The sequence below is a fragment of the Fusarium mangiferae genome, assembly GCF_900044065.1.
Source record: "Fusarium mangiferae strain MRC7560 genome assembly, contig: FMAN_scaffold020, whole genome shotgun sequence".
In the NCBI taxonomy this organism is placed as follows: domain Eukaryota; kingdom Fungi; phylum Ascomycota; class Sordariomycetes; order Hypocreales; family Nectriaceae; genus Fusarium; species Fusarium mangiferae.
Genome location: NW_024573940.1, coordinates 577,404 through 597,108, shown reverse-complemented (window position 1 = coordinate 597,108; position 19,705 = coordinate 577,404). Strand labels below are relative to the sequence as shown.

Sequence of the window (19,705 nt, the reverse complement as noted above, 5' to 3'; positions counted from 1 at the left end):
CTTACCAATCAAATTACTCGCTTTCGATAGCGGTCAAAATGGCAATCAACATGTCAGCATCCAATCTCAACCACTCAACGCCTTTCGCCGTGGCACAATGAACACCAGCGAGACTGCCGCAGCCAATCCAGGCTCAGTGACAGAGACATCAACCTACTTCAAAGTCCTCAACCTCGTCATTCTCCCCTTCATCGTGACATACGTCTTCACGTCCTTCGGCAATAATGGCTATCAGCATGGTCAAAGCGCACGAGAGCCCCCGAGGGTTCCGTACTTGATCCCTTATGTAGGAAACACGATTGGCTTCGCTTTCGACACTGAGCGCTTCTTATCGTCTATCCTGTGAGTTCTCCCGGGCCGATAAGTCTGTTTCCTCCACTGATCTCCGGGTCCAGATCCAAATTCGGCAAAGTCCCGCTTCGTATCTTTGTGGGCGCTGAGCCTATGTACTTTATTCCTCATGGCCAGCCTATCATTGAGCTCTTCAAGGCGTCGCGACACTTGACTACCAAGTCTCTTGGTGTCATGACGGTTCGAGATGCGTTTGGCTTGCCAGAGTGTGATATGCCAATTTATGTCGATGATGATTCTAAATATGGACATGTTGATCCATCGAAGAGATTTGACTTTGTTCACCATCGTGATTTGCACGCTCTTTTGACAGGAGGGCCACTGAACTCCATGACTGCAAAATTTGTCGAGGTCTACTCTGACATGATTGAGAAGGATACCAGTTTCAGTGAAGGCGAGTGGACTGAGGTCGATGATCTTTACGAGTGGCTTAAGAACAACCTTTTCCGCGCTGCAATAACTGCACTATGTGGTGATAAGTTCCTCGAACTCTCGCCGACTTTCATTGAGGACTTTTGGGTTTTTGACTATCGGCTTCCCAATCTTTTCAAGCGGATGCCTCGATGGCTTGTTCCGAAGAGTTATGCGGCCAGAGACAAGTGCCTCGAGAGCATGCTGCGGTATCATGAGTATGGAAACCAGCTATTTGACTTTACTGATGAAGATGGTGTCATCAGGGAGGAATGGACATCGGAGTTTGGTACGAAGTTGATGGGCGCTAGACAGAAGATGTTTCAGAGCGTTGGGATGACTCCGCGAGGTGGTGCTGCTCTTGACCTTGGGCTCATGTGGGCGTAAGTCGAGTAACTACTAACTTAGACTATGGGCTTGACTAATGGCTCACAGGGTAAATGCTAATGCCATTCCCGCTGGCATGTGGATCCTCCTCGATATCTTACTCGACAAGGACCTGAAGGACAGAGTAATGGCCGAGATGCAGCCTTCATTCATCGACAAGTCCCTCTCTTTCGATATTGAAAAACTCTGCTCCGGTCCCCTCATCAACTCCATCTACCTCGAGACGCTGCGTCTTCGCGTCGCTTCACCCGTTGGACGAACACCCATCATCCCCAATCTCAAATTCGGAAAGTGGCAGTTCAAGCAGGGTGTTGGCATGCTATCCTCATCCTGGGTTGGCGGCCATGATCCCGACTTCTGGAACATTGGACATGTAAAGCCTGGCGGAATCGAAGAACATCCCGTTGAGTCGTTCTGGGCAGAGAGATTTCTGGTCTACGAGAACGACCCGACCAGCGGTCCAGTTCGACCAGCCGCTTCTGCCGACAAGCCTACAAGGCGTTCCTCAGGGGATGATCGCAAAGCACGCTCTACTCTTGATGGAACGCAGGGATATTGGTATCCTTACGGAGGCGGGACAAGAATGTGCCCTGGTCGATTCTTCGCCAAACAGGAACTCATAGCGGCAGCGGCAGTTGCTCTGCGTGCGTTTGACATTGAACTTGTTGACCCCGAAGCGGCGAGTAAGGTTAGGCCAAACATGGATTACTTTCCGTTTGGAACTATTCCGCCCAAGGGCAAGGTCGCTGTTCGGATGAGGAGGCGGAAGCTCTGATATGGTTGAGCGTGGTTTTTGATATAACATTTCTTTGATATTAGTCATAGGATTGAGGTAATAATCAACACATGAGCGTATTTGTAATTTGTAAGTTCTGATCTACCATCATTGAATCATGGCAGTATCGCGCAGGTATACTCGCATTATGATGTGTTAAACTCCACAGTAAATTGTGTCACTCAAGGTCATGAATACAAATACATGTCACTACCTACTCTAGCTATCACAGACTTCACGTAGTGGAATCACGGTTCCTTATTCAAGCTCGCGAATTCTCAGCAACCAACTATTCTTGCCTAATTAAACCGAAACATGGCTACGATGAAAACTGTCAGGGTCTCGAAGTACGGTAATGGATAATCGACCCTAATCTACTACATAATTACTCTTAGAGAACTCGATATACGCTTTAAGGCGGTTGGAAAAAAGTCGGAGATCTGCCCATGCTGCATGCTGCTGATTTAGCGGACTCCCAAGCCATGCGAGCATTATATCAGTTTTGCGGTCTGCCTCTTCAAAGTCATGGTTGAGGATCAACTTCTCAGCAAACCTACCGAGATAGGACATACCAGCTGCACCCATAGTATCCACATCTATCTCTGGGACCAACTCTTTAGTCATTTTTCCCGTGATACCCATGTGCTCTAATAACAAGATATAGTGACAGTTGAGTCTTTCGACCATGTGGTCACTAATACTGAGGGTTTTCAAGTTATCCAAAGCTGCCCTTAGGATGATTGCAATAACCTCATGTCTGTCTTTTTCTGATAGACGAATAAGGCGATGTAGGAGTGAGCATAAGGGATGACCATCTCCAAACATGACAGATAGCGTATCATGTATATGCCGCAGTAATTCGAATATCAAGGCCTTATATCGCTGATCAAAAACGACGATAACATCGCACAGAAAGAAAAGAAGAGTAGCTTCTTGATCCTCTATGATAGACCTAAGATAATTGAGGGACTTGTTGAGAGCCTGGAAGCCTGGTTTCATGTTGTTGGCTATGATCAAGGTGCGGGCTTGAGCTAGGCTTGTGTAGCAGTGAATAGTGGTAGAATAGTCGCCAGCGTGACCAGGGTGAGATCTCTTTGCGATATCATGGTGGTCTGAGTGATAGTAGCCGCGGAGAAGTCGAAGTAGCTCGTCTGTGGATTGATGAACACTGGAAGCATGGAGAATGGGATCTGGCGACGGCGAGCGACAGACTATGTTTGAGTTTAAGGTACTAGTTGTGAGCATTCCGAGTTTGATCTTCATCTCCAGGTCCGGCCTGCGATGTAGATATCGTTCGATATCTCCCCAATCGACTCGTCTACCTTGTAAAAAGAAGACAGATTGCTTTCCGGCAATGTCTCGTTGTTGCTTGAGTAGAGACATGTGAACCACTTCCTTCTCTTTATATTTCTTCCATAAACTCCACTTTTGAAGGCGATACTTGTACATCCTCGGTCTATCTATTGCTTAGTATCTATGTATTAGGATTATGTCTAAGTGACCACTTACGTTGCATGGAAATTATATTTCAGCCGCATTATCTCCACTATTTCTTTAAGTGGCCTCGCCTCATCTGAGTAGAGCCTCAAGATTTGGTGCCGCAGACGATCCCACTCGTCGGCGTTGCTCGCATTGGGAGCCATGATCTCCGCGCTGCGGTGCTGAACATGGGTGGGAGACGAGTGCATGGTGCTCAACAAAGAAAGATGTGCAAAGCCGTGCTCCGTCTAAGCCGATGAGTCTGGTATGTCTGGTCTACAGGAGAGCAGGTCCCATAGTTGTGTGGAGGAAGGAAGTGGTTCAAGATCTGGGCACAGAAAGCGTGCTTTTTAGGTCATGGGATTGGCGGAGAACAAAAGAACAAACCTGTGCGGACCTTGTTACATGCCAGCACGCTTGGCAGCTTAGAACGCTTATTGTGATTGGTCGAGAACAAAAGGACAAAATGGTGGATCCATTTCAGGGGCTGCACTGCAGTCTACTAGGATTAAAATGAGCCGACACCACTTCTGGTTAACAAGCCATGACAGATGTCAATTGTTTGGTCAAACACAACTGTCCAACATGTACTGCCACAACACCGCGATGGTGCCTGAAAATGACTTCTATCCGCTCCACGGTATGTACTTCTAGGAGAAGGTCTGATATCCTCTTACTACGCACGATGCTCAAAGCCTAAACCCAATTCAAGCCACCGTGAATACTCTGACACTATTCTTATCTTCTCTTGATATAGTAATCCTACTTTAGTATAGAACCTAGTTATGTTCCTAATCTTAGGTAAGCGCTGCCTGATCTGTATGCTTCTTTACAACTTCCAAATTATACACCAATTTTTATCTTCAACCTTCAGGGTATAAAACTCCCAACTTACCTTCTCTGACCTCTAATTCAGCCTTTTAATCTTATCCCAACGCCCATCAGGACCGGTGCCCCATCTCGCTGCTGGGGCAAGCACCAATTCCTGAGCTGCTCTTGTCTTTAACCTGAGACTCCAACGTCACGCCACCGCTAGCTATTTACTTTCCATCTCGACTTAACTTTCTAGGTGTTACTTCGCGGGTCAGGACAAGTCTGGATGTATGAGGCCCATCCCGCAGGATGGACTGAGCCTTGCGGCATAACAAACTGTGATTGGTGGGTTTACTTGAGGTTTGAAACATTCCAAGACAACCCACGCTGTCAACCTAAAGGAGAGCGGCTGACGGGCCACTGGGAAGTCTATGCATGTTTACACAGATACATGGGGTGAATTTTAAAAGACTCAATGTCGAGTCAACGGCCTTCTTATATTCACTGCTCACCTTGTTATTGATGCTCTGTGACATTCCTTTGCTGTTGTCATTCTTTCATTTCAGTTCGACTTTCAGTGTCTTCCTCTCGTTAACTTCTTTCCTGCAACCCTGATCAGTTGATCTTATCATGGTTCATCCTACGGTTTTCACTGGAGCAGTGCTCCTTTTCTTCACCTCTCTTGCGACTGCCAAGCCCGTTAGCATCGCAAGTCCGATTGCATCTAGAACTCTCATTCCTGGCTTCCCTCATCGTGAGTTTGCATCCCAACCTGCCATAAAGTAGCATAACTTATACATCCTTTCTAACAGAGTTGAAAGATGGTGGTAAACTCTTGAATCGTGCCACACCAATGACAGCTCTTTCCACAACTGTGGCTGTCGAGGCTGCCGAATCTACCGAAGATGAAGCATGTGACGAGTCTGAAGAGATCGTCACTGAGACTACCGAGGATAGTTGTGATCTTGCCGAGGAAACTGACACCACGCTTTTCCTGGCGGTCTCCACGACGGCACCTGTTGAACAAAACTTCGAGTCGACGTCCACGACACCTTTGTTTGTATCTGTTACGCCCACTGGCGCTGTGTCAACCCCTGTGTCATCCCCAGGAAGCGGAGGCTCTGATGGTTGCGGCAAGCAGTCTTCTCTTACTAGCGGCACCTACAGCGTCACTATCAGTGGCCGCACTCGCTCATACATCCTTGATGTCCCCAACAGCTACACTAGCAGCAAGGGATACAAGCTCATCTTTGGTCTTCACTGGCGTGGAGGCACCATGGAAGATGTGGCGACGGGTCAGACCGTTGAAGCCGGTGTCTGGAATTACTACGGTCTGAAGCGCCTAGCTGAAGACAGCGCCATCTTTGTTGCCCCACAGGGAATCGATAACGGCTGGGGTAACACCAACGGAGACGACGTCAAGTTCATTGATGCCATAATGGAGCACGTTGAAGCAAATCTCTGTGTTGACCAGTCCCAACGCTTCGCAACGGGCTTCAGTTTCGGGGGTGCCATGACATACTCGCTCGCATGCTCACGGGCCGATAAGTTTCGCGCAGTTGCCGTCCTCTCGGGCGCCCAACTCAGTGGCTGCGATGGTGGCAACGATCCTGTCCCGTACCTTGGAATTCACGGTATTGATGATGGTATATTGAGTATCTCTATGGGCCATTCCCTGCGGGACAAGTTCGTGTTGAACAACGGTTGCCAGGCCCAATCCGCGCCGGAGCCAAGCTCTGGCAGCTTGACTCACACAAAGACCACTTACACCTGCAATTCGGGATATCCGGTGACCTGGATTGCATTTGATGGCGGGCACATTGCATCTCCCCAGGATGGAGCAACAACTGATAGTGGATCGAGCACATGGGCTCCCGGAGAGACGTGGGAGTTCTTTTCTCAGTTTTCGTAAACTAGGTGGTAGATGTTTGGGTTGGGAGAGATTGGTCAACGCCCATGGCCGTTCGTAGATGCACTACTAGGCTCAACCGCTCTTACCTCGCCTAATAGATAGTCACAAAGAGAGGAAACTTGCGTGGAGAAACAAACGACTGTGGTGGCGGCGCCATGGTGTTTCGAGTAATTTACAATTTCCTTCTGTATCAATTTATCCACAACTTCTTATTATTAGCAATAAGTTAACAGGCAAACCTGATTCTTTGAACTGGGTAGTGAATAGCTGCATTAATTGCATTTGATTTGTTCACCTGCCAAATCTTGCAGACATGGATTCTTTTAGAACCGCTCATCAGACCAGAATCAGCCCTGGTACGGTTAGTCACTCGCCCTTTGCAGTTAGAACAATTAGATAACTTTAGTTCTTGGCAGTTTCAAGTGCTTCGGGAGTACTCTTCCAAGGGTACTTTGTGGTCAGTTTGTTCCGCTCGAGTACACTCCTGCAATCGCACTAAGTCGTAGTGGAATTCGGCTAGAGCTCATCCTGTAACATGTCTCCGTTGCCCTTTCGATTAATTGTTCCAGCAATTAGATGACAGAGATCTTTCCTGAACAGGGATAGTCCACCTGATTTTGGAAGTGTTGTCTTTCGTAATATTTTCACTCCATTGCAGTCTAGCAGTGATTGTTACTGAAGAGTTATATAAAAGGGCTATATAACCTCGTTATTGATGTTTCTTAGTTACATTCCTTCCAACTCAGCAGTCAACTGGCTTCAGTGTCTTGTCTTATTCTCTCTTTAGTCATTCTCTTTTCTTTTCCTTCCCTTCGTTCAAGCTAGACTTGACAATTTTACTCTCGTTACCTCCAACAAGATGAAGATCTCACTCGTTTGTCTCGCGGCCATAGTGCCCTTCGTCTCAACTCACTACTTCTTCGATGTTCTCGTCATTGACGGCAAGGAAACGAATAGCATGCAATACGTCCGCTCCAATACCCGTGATGCAAAGTACAACCCAACGAAATGGGACAACATCCGTGACGATATGACCCCCGATAAGCTCGACTTCCGCTGCAACAAAGGCGCCTTCACCTTCGCCAGCCAAACCGGAACCGCCGAGGTCAAGGCTGGGTCCAAGCTCGCCATGAAGCTCGCCGTTGGTGCCACCATGCAGCATCCTGGGCCTGCCCTCGTCTACATGTCGAAGGCCCCGACCACTGCGGACGCCTACGAGGGTGATGGGGAGTGGTTTAAGATCTTCGAGGAAAGCGTGTGCAACAAGGATGGAGATTTCACGCGTGACGCTTGGTGCACCTGGGACAAGGATCGTATCGAGTTTACCATTCCCGCTGACCTTCCTGATGGAGAGTATCTCATTCGTCCCGAGCATATCGGTATAATCTATTGCGGCCCGTCCAGGATATACATATTGACTTCTCTCTTAGGTGTACACGGCGCCCATGTCGGTCAGGCCGAGTTCTACAACACGTAAGTTTAATCCTCTCTATTTCTTTTCATGTCCACCAATTCCTCGATGAACACACATACCCTAACGCCTTCTAGCTGCGCTCAAGTCAAAGTCACTGGCGGTGGCAGTGGTGTGCCCGGTCCAACGGTCAAGTTCCCTGGTGCTTACAAGAAGGATGACCCGTCCTTTAACTTCAGCATCTATGGCGGCTTCAAGGAGTATCCGATTCCCGGCCCGGCTGTATGGACTAGTGGTAACAGTGGAAGTGGCAGCGACAGCACCACTCCTGTTACGAACTACACGACTGTTCCCGACGAGGCCGTACCCACAGAGACCGGCTGTGCTAGCCGTAGGCGTGCGCGCCGTGGCTTGAAGAGCCGTCGCCACATGCATTGAGCGCAATTTCCATGCACCGACAGGCATGGTTCTCCACGGCTTGGAATGTCTCTGATTAATGTCCAGGCGATACTATTCATCTGAGGAACCGTGAACTCTTGGTTGGCTACTGCTTTTTCCCTTCTCTTTGTTTCTTTATTTATGCAGATTACCTGGAGTAATCTTGCCTTTATAGTATATAAGAAATAACTTAAATTATATACTATTTAGGAGCGTGCGGAGGGTGAGCCGTTTCTTTAGCTAGCATATCTCTGACGACTTACTCGTTAGTAACTGATCACACTGGATAACGGACGAAGTATGTAGAAAGCAAGAGGTATATTTGTACAAAGTCTTTCGCTGCAGTGGTATCGTCGATAGTCAACACAACGCTCTCCCAAGAAAAGCTTCGACAACTCCTTCAACTCAGTTCGACACCGCAACCGCTCCAAAGCTGATGCTCCCAGTGCTCCCCAACTCATTCAACCAACCTTCCAAATCAGAGCTCACACCAAGAGCCAAATCCGCCTCAACAACCCCAACCTGCCACGTATTCGTCACCACCAAGTCCCCACCTTGAGCAGAGATGACACTGAATGTCAACGCCGAGCCAAACGTGGGCGCAGTCTGCGTGAATGTCGCACTTTCAATAGCCCACTTGTCGCCCTCACCCTCCGCTTTCCCCTGTATAACGCCAAGATTGCTTATCTCCCATGAATATGATCGTGTTTTGCCATGGTCCTTGACGAAAGACTGCCAGTCCTTCACAAACTTGGCTAGTCCGATATGGTCATTCTTGGTACCCAAATCCAGCTTGGCAGATAGACCATCCCGTATCGCTTTAGCAGAGGACCAGACCGTTTCTTCCAGAATTGCGCTCATGTTCGGCTTTGTTTGAGCCTCGTTGATTTGTTCCCGAACCTTGGCAACAAATTCTTCGTCAAACGTAAACGGCCAGTATGCCACGCTGTTGATGGCCGTCTTGTTCATATCGATGTTCGGATGTCCCGGCTTCTGAAACTGTCTCAGACAAACAGGTGTACCGCATAAGAACGCAGAAGCTTTGATCTCCGCCAGTCTCATCGCCATCGATACCGCAATGAGTGCGTGCATAAGCCCCGTCAAAGTCGTCTCGTGCTGACGACACGCATTGAGGACAGGCTTTAGTGCACTTTTCCCAACTTTCGTCGCCACCATGCTCGTCGTCGACGGTTCTGTTGGTATTGGTGCCCATGTCGCCATGTGAGGTAGTTCTTTCGCTTTTATCGAAGCGATAATATCCCGCCCGAATTCACCGACGATGAAATGCAGGGAGACGGGTAACTTGACCAAGTGATGCAAGGGAGGCGTGAGTTCTGTGTTTGGGACCTCGAAGATGCGGTCTCTGAGAATCACGGTATCATCATCTGGTGTATTGAAACAAGTGAAAAGACTGTCCTAGAAGACTTTTCCGCTTTTTCCATCTGCCGCGGTATGCTCCCAGGCAAAGATAACATCGATAAAGTTTGATTCGGCTGGTTTGAGTACAGTCGCCCTCCAGCCAGGTTGGGTTTCGAGATTCGTATAAGGCTCATTGACTTGCCTTTCCAAGGTAGCATGAAGGATTGATTCGTACGATCCTTGATCAGAGACAGTCCGCCATTCTATGTGCTTACTCAAGTCAATCTGATCAAGTCGTACCCAGTATTGCTTCTTGGAATCCGCGTTGATTCGTCCGACTGTGAACAGCGGATGCTGTAGGATAGCACGGGCAAAGGCATTCTCAACAATAACTTGGAATGCTGCAGCGTCTGAGGTGAGTAATGCTCCGGGGATGCGATAACGACATGATATCGCACAGCCAATAATTGCTCCTAACGAATAATGAGCAGCTTGGAGGTGTTCACTGCAAGACGTTAGCTGTCTCTACCTCTGAGCCTGCAGGACGGGATAGCACTCACACAGGGCTGAGCTTCCTCAAGACCTTGTCCTTGTCGTTTAGGCTTCTGGCGCTCTTCTTGCTACGAAGGCGGTCGATCATGTTTGACGACATGGTGCAGCTGTAGACCTCGGCAGATGGTAGAAGGGTTAAAGTGTTTACGGTTCAGCGAATTAAGCTCTTTAACTATCAAGCTTCAGAAGCATGGACATAACAATTTTATAGTAAAGCTTATTAAAATAGAATAGTTGACCACTGTCAGATGGTGACACGCTCGGTTGGCTTCAAGGTGAATTAGCAGGGTTGTTTAGCCAATCACCTAGTCTCGTTCCGTCGGTCGTCGTGGCCCTTGTTCGTGACGGTGACGCTAGTGCGGTCGTGATTGGACTGATCCATTCCGTCGGGCGTCCGCGGGCACAAAATCGAGTCGCGTTTCGGGACAATCTGGCACCTTTGATTGAGGCTGAGGGCATCGCTTTACCTTACAAGGCTACGCATCGTTCGCACTCGGATAACGTTGCCTAGAGTTTTTCAGGGGTTTGTGCGATCAGTTCATCTCAACATCTCGTATTACGAGAGCTGATTGGTGGACTTAGGCTTCGTTGTTGGTCAGATATCTGCAATTGGGCCGGTCAGATCATAATAAAGCTCAAGTACGAACACCCACACGCGTCCGATTACAAGCCATGGTCTTACCTGTGAAAGTAAGCAGACGTCAATTCTGAGGTTGACGTTGACTTTGCTAGGGGTTAGGCTTTTGCTTGACATTCCGGCGGCCGCAAACCCGCGGGCCTGTCCCGATCACTAGCGTAGGTCTTAGAGGGCGTTAAATAAGACTAATAAGCTGACACGTAGCCGTACATCCGTTTCAGCTTTGTTCTCTCAAGTTCAAAGATTCATGTTCATCATTTCGTCACCCAATCGGAGCCTTTACCGTGGCAGCACATCCTGCCAGTGACCATGCTCATGTGCACAGTCACTCGCTCAGGTCGGAAGTGACATTGGAACCTTAAGGAGCTTGAATGACATGCAATTATTTACAGTCAAGAACAGTGCAAAATGCAAAATGTTTCGATTCACGATAGAGCCAATCATGCAAAGAATGTTCCCAGCTTCACTAAGCTGTATGGTGCTCTGCGCTGATTCACACATGGCCAGCGAATTCTCTGGACTTCTGCCCTTGATGAATGTGTTCAGCTGTGCCCAAAAAGCAGTGATATGCCGCTCGAATCCAGCGCACCGTAGCTGGCAGATGACCTTCTTTCAGGTTGCAGAAAACCATCTTTCTAGAGCTGTTGCATGAGAAGGGACTGTGAATGGTGTTTATGGACTTTTTGACTAGACAAAGTGGCCCTTTGCGGAGTATAAATTGAGCAGCTTCCTCCAACTCTACCGCAAACATAACCAGAGACTACTGAAAGGCAATGAAAGAAAGAATAAATCTATAATCAAGTGCGACCAGAGACAGTATACAATCATCATGTGTATTATGACTCCACAGGAATGGCGTTGCAACTGCGGCGCGACAATGGCATTCCCTACAGAGTGGAGAACTTGCTCGAGAGATACCCCATATCTCAACACGTCGAAATGCCCTGGCTTTTATAGGAGCGATCCTCGAATCCTTCCATGGATGTGCTCGACATGTTGGAAAGCTATAGAAAAGAAGCAACAGGGGGCAGGTTCATAGACTTGCCATATATCCTCAGGGGTGTACTTCGAATTGATGTTATAGTTTTGCTTGAATAGTTCACGTAGCTTCCATTGAAGTGTCTGTGAACAGAGATCGCATGCACCTTCTCTCGGCCATTTGACTCCTGAAGTGTCTAAGCCCAAGGGCAAGGAAGAATCATTTGAGAACCAGAACCAGAAGCATCAGTAGACTACACTATACAAAAGACCAAAAGGACGGAAAGTGAGTCTTTGCAAAGACTTGCAGATGGCTTCTCAGTAAATAAAGCATCTGTTCTGTTATCCAGCGGTAAAGAAAGTGAGTCACGGGAGTAGATTTCGGACTTAAGAATCACGCACCGTCAATGTTTCTGACAATCATTGTAATAGCAATCCGTGAGTATGTGGCTCTACACATTTGTGATTAGAGTATTTCCAACAATGAATAAGAAAGTGAAAATGAGTTTGGTACATAAAACACATATCATTGTCCACCAATCGATGGTTCATAAAACATTCATACCGAAAGACAGCACCCGAATACCCATGAGACAAAACAGCATCTTGAGGGACTACCCAGCATCCGGTCATCATGTGCCGGCCGAATGAGATTATCAGGATATGCCGTTGCAAATACAAGGAGACGGAAACACGATGGGAGCGTTGCCACCTAGCCAATCAGCTCGGACTCATAGACAAAAACTTGGGTACTTGCCCTCAACTCAGAGAGGGCAGAAAAACATTTCAGGGATATAATTGCATGGACTGCCGATATGCAGACTTGAATAAAGAGAAATGTTGAGGGCCCGGCCAAGAAAGCATACCGCTGTATGTAGAGGGTAGGGTTTGCCAAATGCTGGAAGTCTTGCCGTTCACAAAGAGGTTCTTTCCAGCAACAAGGAATCCCAGGGTATAATAGAATCCTTTCATCTCTCTTTATATCTATGAGAGTATATGCTTCGCAATCAACGTGACCTATAACGCATCAAACGTGCAAGCTCCTTTACAATCAACAACCCGTCCGTAAGTAAAACTAGCCCACGAGGGCCGCGGGTCTGATGAGTAGAGGTTCACTACGAAAGTTGAAGCGCAGAGGCTTGATGGAATCTTTTTGGGTTGCGTGAGCCGGATCGGTGGGTAAAGTCCAGTGATTAATGCTTCGGTTACCTATCGTCACGAACTGTTAAGCACTTCACAATAACCAAGACAAATACTATCTCCATAACACCAGAGCAATCGTGTAAGACAGTAATTGAAGTAATTAGTCTGTTACCTGGATTATATTTATCAGAGTATTGTATTAAGCTTATATAGTCAAAAGTTCAAACATATAGGTGTCGAGTATGTATATTATGCCACGTCTGAATGTATTTGCGATGTACTTGTTTGCGACATCTTGGCAGTATAGCAACTGTTTATCAGATGCTCAACTATGCAATCCCGCCTCATTTCACGAGTACATCCAGCCTTGGAGTTGGGGCACCGTACAATCAAGGCTCCAATCGCATCCATAACTCCCCTGGCAAGCCGTGTTCTGCTTACCTGAATCCTCTTTCTATCCAGGGGACAACACTGGCATGTCCTGTGATGCCTTTGTATACACTCCAGACAGAATAGATGCCCGCAGGGTGTGATCACCGGAGTTATAAAGACGCCAATACAGATGGGACAGACCAACCGATCCTTGATTTCGCCCGTGTATTCGAGGCTGCCAAAGTCTACAAGATTGTTTACTTCTTGTTGTGTTATACAGTGGCGCTTTGCCTCACGAGAAACAAGACATTCCACAGGCCATTCGACATCAGCTGGTTGGGCTAGACCTGTTAGCTACTGGGAGCCGGGGCTATGTTTTGTATTATTTCCTCTCACAAATTGCTTCCCACGGAACGGTTGTGTTTTCGTCGGCGCTGAATATGTCGTGAATCAAAAGGTTGGTGTTGCGCCGAGGCATTTGCTGTTGGTGGGGTGGCATATCTTATCTGCCTACTGGACGCGCCTAAGTGAGGAAAAGATAAATGGTCATTTGGAAAACGCCATATGAAGTAATCGGTATGTCAGAAATTTGGAGGGGGGAAATGTGAAAATTGGGTTTGATCTTATGGACGGATTGATAGATCGGCAGGGTCTTATGCCATATTGAAAAAAGACAGTCAGGGTATGTGGGGATTTGTCACCGGACCGACCGGGGGTTACATCATTATGAGCGTTGCATTACCGTAAAGCCATCTGTCATCTGTCTTGGGTCAGACATTTGTGAGTTGTATCCTGCAAAGCTGCCAACTTCCAAGTTTCCAAGCACCCCTGTTAAGCATGAGATAGAAGTATATTACAGAACGTGACTGAAGAATAATGTTGGCTATTGTTGCTTCTGACTTGATGTTCAAGGACTAGAATGCTTGTATTCCTCCGACGCTTTGTACTTTAGTGTTATATGTACTGCGCACTATTTTTAAGCCCGCTTAAATTCCCGCAGTTGACCGAAAAGCTTAGCGACTTGTGAACCCTGAGAACCAACTGGTCCAATCGCCGTTCACACGCAGGAGGGTGACATCATTCCAGACGAATTTGGTTTGCGGAGGTACGGTGCGGACACTAGACCCTGCAGATCCCTCGATTGCTGTCAACTTGGATAAACACCGCTCGATCCCCGATCTCTCACCGTTGATCAAGATCGCCGCACATTTCACACAATGTACGATTCACTTACATCAAAGACCATTTCATCCCCTTCTCCCTCTCCCTCTCCATCGAGTAGGCTAATAGATACGACTACTCAATGCAAACGCCCTCGTTGTCGGCAGCAACGTGCATCCCGCCCACGAGCCAAATCCTTTTCCAGCTTTCGCAAGGGAACATCAAAACACGAGTCTTCATGCTCACAGGTAAGCAGCATTCAGAGAATCTATGTGCCTATATTTACAATACCAGTGCAGCGACCAATCACCGGAATGCGTCGGCCATCCACTCGGCAGTGTTACTGTCTTCCAGACATCAGCTATAGCCTCGGCCCTGGCAAACGAGACCGTATCCCCTCATGGCAAATGCCATGCCGACGCGCCATGCTATCTACATAGAGATCAGGAATCATCGCATAGCGAGCTGGATGCAGACAAGGCCATGAGCAAGGCCGAAGGTCTGGGAGTCTCGCACAAGAGGTCCAGGAGGCAAAGCCATCCGCCAAAGCACCAACGACACCAACGGCAACGGCAAGACTTGCAACTCGAGCAGCCGAATTCTGCCCATCCCACGACAATGTCATGCACATCCTGCCGGACTGAAGAGACACCGCGGTGGCGCGAGGGTCCAGCAGGACCTCGAACACTGTGTAACTTCTGCGGTCTACTGTACGCGAAGCGACAACAGAAATGCCATAGTGCCCCATCAAGTCACTGTTTTACCTCTGACTAGTCTCCCCAGTTACTCGCAGTAGAGATGTCTCCGGTTAATAAGCGACTACACACGTTTCAGTGGTTGGGCGGTTTTGTTTATAGTATCACCAGGGAGCAAAAGGTAAAGGAAAGGAAAAAGGAGTTCCAGGTTTTTTTACACATATGAGTTATCAAAAGGCAACAATGTAAAATATCAAGACAAAACACCAAGCACCGTGCCTGTGAAGTATTACGTTGCACATCTCGAAATTAGGTATGTGCCTAAGGATAATTAATGGCTGAGCAGAAACACGGGCGTCCCCACATATTCAAGGGTCTAGGGGTCTTATCGGGGTCCAAGGGTCCATGTGTCAGTAAGAGACACTAGACAGGGGTAAAGAGTCCAGTCAACCAACCAGACAAGCAGATCGAACGGAGGGGCCCCGGCGTAACTTGAGAAGCCCCATCCTTCCTTGTCTTCATGAGTTGAGAATGACGAAATGGCTTTTTTGCTGGCTTGCTTTGTCTTAGCCTGAGAGCGGAGAGGGGAAAAAACAGGTTTTCCTCCGCTTGGGGCTTGGGCAGTAAGAAGATGGCTCTGTGCGCGGGACAGGTCACATTTTCAGTCTGCGGTGCGTTGTGTGTTTTTAGACGGCTAAGTCATCCACCTAAAAAGAACCTCGGCGGTAGAAAATGGGCTTGTGACTGCCCCAGCCCGTGTGGCGGATCCCTTTGGCAAGATCAATCGATATTGGAGAATTGCCACCATCGTTGGATGCCATTTGCATCGGTTGACCATGGGCACGATCGGTGAAACGCGCGGGAGCACCCAGAAGATCCAGGGACACAAATGTTCTAGACCGTTAAAGACCTGGGGATCTAGAACTCTTTGGCCGTCCTTTCTGGTATGGTGCATCTCCATCACCGGCCAATAATCTCCTGTCATGCCCGCCTTAGCTTCGCGTCCAGGTGGCGAAAGTAGGCCCAACGTTAACAGGCGGGAAGGGAAGGCTTTATTGTTGATCCCTTTTTCGTGGGATTCCGCATCGCTTTCCTTGCCCCAAGTTTGATGATACCTATCGTCAGGCGACAGGATATGTCGGCTGCCAGGGATGCACCGATGTCTGAGGACAGGCGCGAGAATGAGACCTCACGGTATGTTTTTATCAGAGAACCCAGTTGTTGTTGTCTGGGATGAGCTACTCAACTCACCGGGGTTCCACAGATACGACGAGTTGCTTCGCACAACGTGTAAGCCCTTCAGTCAGATCAGCGCTGCCGGACCCGAAAAGTCACCAGATTCCGTCCTCACTGGTCTCGCTCAGTTGGCAACTTGTCAGACCAACACTAAGCGCTCATTTGTATCTCTATTCGACGAGATAAGCCAGTACATAGTAGCCGAAGCAACACCCTCCACGTCGCTACTAAACAGCTCATCGTTGCACAACAGCGATGATGATCTCTTGCTCTGCGGCACCTATATCCCCCGTACCGATGGGGCCTGTCACTATGCCTTACGTGCTATGGAGGAGACCGTGGATGCTTCTTCCTCGCAAGACTTGCCGGTAATCGTTGTTCAAGACCTGGCTGCAGACCCAAGGTTTGCGTCAAGTCCTAATTGTCGTCCAGGCAGCTTCGCTAGGTTTTATGCCGCTGTGCCTATACGGTCTCCTCGGGGCATCAACATCGGTGTCTTGTGCGTCATGAGCCCTACGCCTGGCTGCGACTGGACTGACAAACACTCAAATGTCATGCGGGGATTGTCGCAAACAATCATGGATCACCTCGAGGGTAACCGAATCAAACACTCGTTAAAGCGCAGCACGGCAATGAGCCTTGGCCTCCAGAGATTCACTGAGAGGGGATTGCATTCACCAGTCCAGAAATCGCATCTCGGCTCAGACCTTCATGCGAGCGAAACCTCAACACAACACCACAATGGAAACCTCTCCTCCACAAAGTCTGTTCCACCGGAGATCCCGAAACACCAACGCAAGGATCCTACATCCTCAAATCCATTTCTAATCGCTGCCACCATCATCAAAGAAGCTCTCCCTGCAGACAACTGCGCCTTTTTCAGCGGAGACTCTCGAGACCTTCATTTAGTCCAGTCACTAGAAACAGAGACTCAGTACGACTTCTCCCTCAATGCATCTTGCCTAAGTCCAGGCGTCTACAGCAACGCGATTGACAATGATACCCCCACTGCCACCAAATTCCAACCCTCTTGCCAGTTGCTTGGATCCTCCAATACCCTCGGCTCCAACTACACAAAGGACTTGAGCAACATTTCACAAATATTTCTATCTCACATGCTTCAAAAATACCCCGAAGGTTGCATATTCGAATTTGAGTCACAAGGCTCATCCACTCATGATATGAAAAGTTTTGCCTCAGTTTCTGAAAAACAACGATTACCACCGAGCATCCTTTCGAAAACCGAACAGCATATCTACGAACAACGGGAATTGCAAAAAGCTTTCAACGGAGCCCGATATGTGGCGTTTATACCTATCTGGGATCCTGTCAAGGCCCTGGTCTCCATCGGCGGCTTTGCATGGTCAAAGGCACTGCGGCGTGAATCCGACAGAGACAGCGAATTGCCCTTCTTCAGGGCGTTAGGCATACTGGCGGCATCCGAGGCCTTCCAAATAGAAACACTAGCAGCCGACAAGGCTAAGTCAGATGTTCTGGGCTCGATATCTCACGAGCTGCGCTCTCCACTTCACGGAATCACGCTTGGCCTTGAACTGCTAAACGACTCTGGCTTAGGTGCAGCGCAGCAGAACATAGCTCACTTGATCGGTACTTGCTGCCGGACTCTTCTTGACACAACAGAGCATCTGCTGGATTTCACAAAGGTCAATCAATCCTTGGGGTCAGATACAATAGACGACGGCTGTTCGGAGGAATCCACGATCAGCACTGCGCCATCGAATCGGGAACAGATCTTGAACAAAACTGTTCACCTGGACCAAATTGCTGAGGATGCAGTAGAGAGCGTTTATGCTGGCCACAGCTATCAGCATGCGTCGATCGCTCACATCTTCAGTCCTTTCAACAGCCGAACGAGTGCCGAAGTCAGCGCCCTTCGACGAATGGACTCCATAGAAGCCGCAGAGGCAAAGGCCATTGACCAGAGGAACCGACCCCAGGATGGTATCGTTTCCGTGTTTTTGCTCTACGACCCAACACTCCCATGGAGCTTCCAAACGCGGGCCGGTGCTATTCGCCGAATCATCATGAACCTTTTTGGAAACTCGCTCAAGTATACATCTCAAGGTTTCATCAAGGTTACGATGTCTCAATCACAATTAGAAGATGCAGCAGGCGGAGAGCGCATGATTGAACTGGTGGTTGAAGATACGGGACGGGGAATTAGCGAGGACTTTCTCCGCAATAATGTCTTCAAGCCGTTCTCTCAAGAGGACCAATTATCTAGCGGGACGGGGCTGGGACTCAGTTTCGTCCAGAGGATGACGTACCAGCTTGGAGGCACAATATCCATCAGTAGCCAAGTCGATGTTGGCACCAAAGTCACAGTGTCGATACCCATGGTGCAAGGTACAAGCTCTCCAGGATCTGAATTTGCGATCTACGTACAAAGCCCATGCCATGGTCTACGCGCCAGACTGGCCTGTCTGCCTCCAGGTCACGCAGCCGCTCTTCAGCATGAGTCTATGACTTTCCAAGCCTTGATGAGTGATTTGTGCTTTGGGCACCTCGGCATGGTATCGGACGCGTTACCAGAGGTGGAACGACTAGCTCCAGATATCGTTATTGTGCAGGATAGTTCCACAAGGAATATTTCAGAACTAGCGCAGTTGTGGCCCGAAGCACCGGTACTGGTGGTTTGCAACAACGCACTTGTCGTTCAAAGATACGAGTCAGCACATATATCAGCTGGACACACGGGATTATGTGATTTTGTTGCGCAACCGTGAGTCATTCTGCATATACAATGCCCATTTTTACTAAATAGTTTCAAGCCTCACTCCGAACAAGCTAGCAAGGGCAGTCTCAAGAGCCATCACCCTCTGGGCTGAGATAGAAGACAGTCCACAGAGCACAGGAACGATACCACTGCCCACGCCTTCAGACACGGTGTCATGCAGCCAACCGCCGACACCCGCCATAGAGAGTCCCTTGGGCGGGCTGGTCCCAGCCCAAGACTACTTCCAGACCCCGCAGTTCCTCCTAGTAGAAGACAACCCTATAAACCTCAAGATGCTAACTCATTTTATGAGGAAACTCCAAAAGCCGTACCGCACCGCAGTAAACGGGCAGGAAGCGGTGAATGCGTATAAAGAGTTGCCGGGGCAGTTCAAGTGTGTACTTATGGATATATCGATGCCGGTAATGGACGGTCTAGAAGCTACGCGTCAGATACGGGCGTTTGAGCGATACAACGGAATAGCTGCATCCAAGATCTTGGCTATTACGGGACTTGGGTCTGAAAGTACGCGGGAGGAAGCAACTAGAAGCGGTGTCGATGTTTTTATTACGAAACCTGTCAAGCTGCGTGAGCTGGAAGCGGTTATTAATAGCTGAGGTGGAGGTTTGCTCTACATGTGACATCTTCTAGGAATTTGCCTAGGCTAACTTGAGTAGACGGCGGGGACAAGAGATGACTGTCCACTGAATACGTTGCCTTTCAAGGGCTCGTCACTAAGCACAGAGGACTGAGAGAGATGGTTGCAAGTACCGTAACGAGGAAGCAGCTTGCACTATGTAGTGAAACCCTTGCCGTTCTGTAGGTCTAGCTTGCCTTTCCGTAAAGCTTCGCAAACAT

General features: G+C 48.6%; 8 protein-coding genes across 8 annotated transcripts; 5 read left to right on the top strand and 3 right to left on the bottom strand.

Moving 5' to 3' along the window:
* Positions 1–97: 97 nt before the first annotated feature.
* On the top strand, positions 98–1,924 carry FMAN_14568 (uncharacterized protein; the record flags this gene model as incomplete). Its single annotated transcript, XM_041825282.1, has 3 exons — positions 98–342; positions 396–1,145; positions 1,198–1,924. The coding sequence occupies 3 exons, from the start codon at positions 98–100 to the stop codon at positions 1,922–1,924; spliced, it is 1,722 nt and encodes a 573-aa protein (XP_041690678.1).
* A 369-nt stretch (positions 1,925–2,293) lies between these two features.
* FMAN_14567 (uncharacterized protein) lies at positions 2,294–3,612 on the bottom strand (the record flags this gene model as incomplete). Its single annotated transcript, XM_041825281.1, has 2 exons — positions 2,294–3,380; positions 3,434–3,612. The coding sequence occupies 2 exons, from the start codon at positions 3,610–3,612 to the stop codon at positions 2,294–2,296; spliced, it is 1,266 nt and encodes a 421-aa protein (XP_041690677.1).
* Positions 3,613–4,846: 1,234 nt separating this feature from the next.
* FMAN_14566 (uncharacterized protein) lies at positions 4,847–6,128 on the top strand (the record flags this gene model as incomplete). Its single annotated transcript, XM_041825280.1, has 2 exons — positions 4,847–4,970; positions 5,038–6,128. 2 exons carry the CDS (start codon positions 4,847–4,849, stop codon positions 6,126–6,128), a joined length of 1,215 nt encoding a protein of 404 aa, XP_041690676.1.
* An 859-nt stretch (positions 6,129–6,987) lies between these two features.
* On the top strand, positions 6,988–7,977 carry FMAN_14565 (putative endoglucanase; the record flags this gene model as incomplete). Its single annotated transcript, XM_041825279.1, has 3 exons — positions 6,988–7,507; positions 7,559–7,601; positions 7,677–7,977. 3 exons carry the CDS (start codon positions 6,988–6,990, stop codon positions 7,975–7,977), a joined length of 864 nt encoding a protein of 287 aa, XP_041690675.1.
* Positions 7,978–8,382: 405 nt separating this feature from the next.
* On the bottom strand, positions 8,383–9,988 carry FMAN_14564 (uncharacterized protein; the record flags this gene model as incomplete). Its single annotated transcript, XM_041825277.1, has 3 exons — positions 8,383–9,338; positions 9,411–9,841; positions 9,897–9,988. The coding sequence occupies 3 exons, from the start codon at positions 9,986–9,988 to the stop codon at positions 8,383–8,385; spliced, it is 1,479 nt and encodes a 492-aa protein (XP_041690674.1).
* A 2,907-nt stretch (positions 9,989–12,895) lies between these two features.
* On the bottom strand, positions 12,896–13,517 carry FMAN_14563 (uncharacterized protein; the record flags this gene model as incomplete). The annotated part of the gene is made up of 2 exons (XM_041825276.1): positions 12,896–13,359; positions 13,415–13,517. The coding sequence occupies 2 exons, from the start codon at positions 13,515–13,517 to the stop codon at positions 12,896–12,898; spliced, it is 567 nt and encodes a 188-aa protein (XP_041690673.1).
* Positions 13,518–14,235: 718 nt separating this feature from the next.
* FMAN_14562 (uncharacterized protein) lies at positions 14,236–14,953 on the top strand (the record flags this gene model as incomplete). The annotated part of the gene is made up of 2 exons (XM_041825275.1): positions 14,236–14,427; positions 14,474–14,953. 2 exons carry the CDS (start codon positions 14,236–14,238, stop codon positions 14,951–14,953), a joined length of 672 nt encoding a protein of 223 aa, XP_041690672.1.
* Positions 14,954–16,009: 1,056 nt separating this feature from the next.
* On the top strand, positions 16,010–19,464 carry FMAN_14561 (uncharacterized protein; the record flags this gene model as incomplete). The annotated part of the gene is made up of 3 exons (XM_041825274.1): positions 16,010–16,068; positions 16,139–18,853; positions 18,903–19,464. The coding sequence occupies 3 exons, from the start codon at positions 16,010–16,012 to the stop codon at positions 19,462–19,464; spliced, it is 3,336 nt and encodes a 1,111-aa protein (XP_041690671.1).
* Between the last annotated feature and the right edge of the window lie 241 nt (positions 19,465–19,705).